Source organism: Buceros rhinoceros, unplaced genomic scaffold (assembly GCF_000710305.1).
Source record: "Buceros rhinoceros silvestris isolate BGI_N320 unplaced genomic scaffold, ASM71030v1 scaffold46710, whole genome shotgun sequence".
NCBI lineage: Eukaryota > Metazoa > Chordata > Aves > Bucerotiformes > Bucerotidae > Buceros > Buceros rhinoceros.
The window spans coordinates 3,885-7,272 of NW_010392204.1; the positions used below are offsets into that span (position 1 = coordinate 3,885).

The following is a 3,388-nucleotide window of genomic DNA, read 5'->3' on the forward strand; positions in this document are numbered from 1 at the left end:
ATTTCTTAATTACTTTAAAGGAGCCTTGCTACTGGGAGAGCTCTTCTGACCAACTCATCTTCCCTCAACTTTCTGTCCCTCTCTCTGGACTAGCTGAGAGGAAAAAAATAAAATTGAATTTCCCAGATACAGCAAGCCTCAGACATGTGAAAGAGTATTTGACAAGCAGAAAAGAAAGCTCTGTCTCCTGAGCTCTCCAACAAACCCAAATAGGGTAATATAGTGTCCCTTATTACACAAGACACAAATGGGAGCTATTTTTTGTCACATTATCTTAAAACTTTGCAATATTATCCTTACAGTATACATCACTGAATTCTTTACAACAGACTGGGGAAGAAGAATTACACTTTGGGGAAACGTATCCTGTAAAATTACATTTTTTATATGTCACCTTTATCAGTACACTGGACAGTTACAAGGGAAGTTTCCAGAGCTGTAACTTCACTGACCTACGTTTTTCCGTTAGTGACAAATACCCTCCAGAATTAAGACTATCACTTCACTAGCACAGATAAATGCTTTACTAAGGCAAACATTTTTCAGATATCTAGTCTGCACAAGAGTATTTATTTATCAAAAGCTGCATCTTTCTTCTGGAAAGAATAATTCGCCCACCTACCCCATTTGCTTCTGTCCTTCCACTTTTAACAGCGGACACTACTTCAGACTTGCAGGTTGCATGTGAAGACAGGTTTATTGTTACACAGATGTGAGGCAGCTACATGCATTCCAGTTCCAAGAAAAGCAGGCAGGTCTATTCAGCGTCACCTGTTTTATTTCTCACGTGTGTCTTTCACTTCAAAGTTGCAGAAAGTAATTCATCTGTCCACGTTTGTCCTAAGCACAACTACGCGACGTGACAATTATTCCAGATGGGAGCTCATTTCTTTTTCTTCCCTTTACCCTTCTTGCCTCCCTCTCCTTGCTGAAGGCTTTGATCGCTACCTCCCATCTTCTGGGTTCTTGTTTTCAGTTTGGGAATGGTTTCTGCAGCATACAGCATCACTGATTTACCTAAAAATGCAGGAAGAGATCAATGCATGCCTACTATGTTGAGAACACTTGCCTCATTTTCAAAGTTAGAAACTTCAGCCCCACTTCACATCGTGGTTAAACCAGATATAAAGCCTGGGAGTCCTGCTTCCTTCCCCCGCATAGCTAGAAGTTTGGCAAAAACTTCTACCACCCTTTTTTTTTTTTTCATTTTAGAAAAGAGCAGGACCGATGTCACGGCAGACTGGAACAGGCATATAATCTGACAGTCTCTCAAGAATCTCCATCCTGTCACTCCTTCCCTTGAACCCTTAATGGCCTACAATACCTGGGACTGAATGGCCAGGCAAAAGCCATAAGCATTTTTAGGAAGACACTGCTGTCTTCCAGGGGGAGTAGGATTTTAAATCATCTCCTTCAGTATTGTCTCCTTCTGACCCACAGCAGGACTCTTAAGCTACTCTCAAGTCACTATTCCTCTTGCTCTTTCCTTAAGGTGTATAATTCTTCATATATAGATTTGCTTCCCTTTTACACACTGACAGATTTTCAGGAAAAAGGGAGAACACTCAACTGCTTTTTATTCAAGACAAACCATTCCTGTTAACCAGTTAAAGAGAGATGGTCCACTGTGAATTTCTGAAAATGGCCAGCAGAAAATTCAGCTGAACAACACAGTACTGTATTTTATCAATTTCGCATCCATAGTGATGCCTAGCTGAGGCATGTGGCATAAGAGCAAGGTGGAATTTAGCCATTTTAACACAAAATCCTCTGGTTTACGTGTCAACAAAACAGTAAGCCAAAACTGAACAGCTGCTTTGATCAGCATGGCAATGACACAACACCCCCCCACAATTCCCCCCGATGCCACCGCTGAAGAAACAGCGGATCAAAGACAACGACACTGTAAAAACTCCGCTCAGTGCACACGCCCCAACTTGATAGGGTTGCCTTATGCAGGTCAAGAGAGAGATTTGGCTGACTACTTAATACAAGCAAAGAGATTTAATGTGAAGTAGTAAAACATGCAATGGTAAAAGTAATTAAAGGAGCTGGTAACACAACAAAAATCTGTTCCAACAGATAAAATGCCTATCCCAGGAACTCACGTGTTGGAAACTGAGGTAAACACGGGTTGCCGTCATCTTGTTTGAGCTGGATTCGTACTCTGCCTCTGTACTGCATGTCTCTGTTCCACTCTCTAGGATACATCTTATTCTTCTGTCATACAAAAGGAGAAACTTATTACAGTAAGTACTGGAATATTTGTCAAGCAGTGGATCCACGTCATAGCAGCCTGGAATGCTGAATCACAACCGGGGCTCCCCAGCAGAGCCATCCGCTGGTTAGCCACTGCAGTAGCCACCACAGCTACAGCACGGCTTCTCCAGAAGCACACGTCTTCCCAGCAGCTGCTGCCTACAACCAGTGACTGGTCCTGGACAATTCGGTGAGCAACCCGCTGCAGGGACTGTTCTACTTCCCCACCTGTCTCAACCACAGATTTTTCATTCATACCCACAACCACAAGCCCTTCTGGATACCTAGAGCCCTTCTGGATACCTAGAGACAGTAAGTCATGTGTCACAGCCTGAGGCCCGCTGCTTTTGGCTGCTCTTGGAGTCCATTTCTGTTGAACTGGTACAGGTTTCTCACTGGCCCTGGCTATCTCACAGGCTGGTGGACTTAAACAGGGATATTTTTGACTTTTTCTGAAAACCAAAGTGATTTTAGATTGGTTCTTGGATACCAGTCATGCTTTTAGATGACATAAATTCTTAGACAATGCAATAGTATTCCCAATTTGTAATTCCTTCAGGAAACAAATTGCAAAAAAAATTCCCTCTCTAGAAGGCCAGGCTCATTCCCTAAGGAAAAAAGTAACCAGCTTAAACTATCTAGAGAACAAGCAGGTATTGCAGTAAAAAATTAACATTTTCTGGCTAAAACCTAACTCCAGAGGACTCTGAAGATCTCAAGCATCAGAACCCTATTCCTATAGGACACTCATTCCAACAGCGGGTAATCACCTTTCATGAGAAATGAAAATGCCTCTTCAGAGGCATAATTTGCAGAGCTGCAGACTGCAAAATAAGCATTTATTCCAACACACTTTCAAGCATCTGAGAGAGCCTTCTCAGGAGGACAGTCCAATAAAAGCAGTATCTTTACAAGGTTAAAAGCGGCATTAGCTCAGAGATCATGGTTATTCCTGCCTTGCCCACAGTTTTCCAACATCTACGTTGTCACAACTGGCAGTCACTGCTCAAAGCAAGCAGATGTGCTAGCTGGTATCAAAACCTACCCAAGTGTAATTTATCTGGTCTGTGAGAAAAGATATAATCAAAGGAGAACACAAACATGTACCAAGTCTGTGCAGTTTTCCGGA

At 42.4% G+C, this 3,388-nt stretch overlaps 1 protein-coding gene across 1 annotated transcript; it reads right to left on the reverse strand.

Annotated features, from left to right (window-relative positions):
• Window positions 1-883: 883 nt before the first annotated feature.
• Window positions 884-2,220, reverse strand: SRP19 (signal recognition particle 19kDa; the record flags this gene model as incomplete). The annotated part of the gene is made up of 2 exons (XM_010144151.1): window positions 884-1,017; window positions 2,109-2,220. Coding segments are annotated over 2 exons (246 nt in total), but the record flags the coding sequence as incomplete, so codon positions are not given.
• Window positions 2,221-3,388: the final 1,168 nt, after the last annotated feature.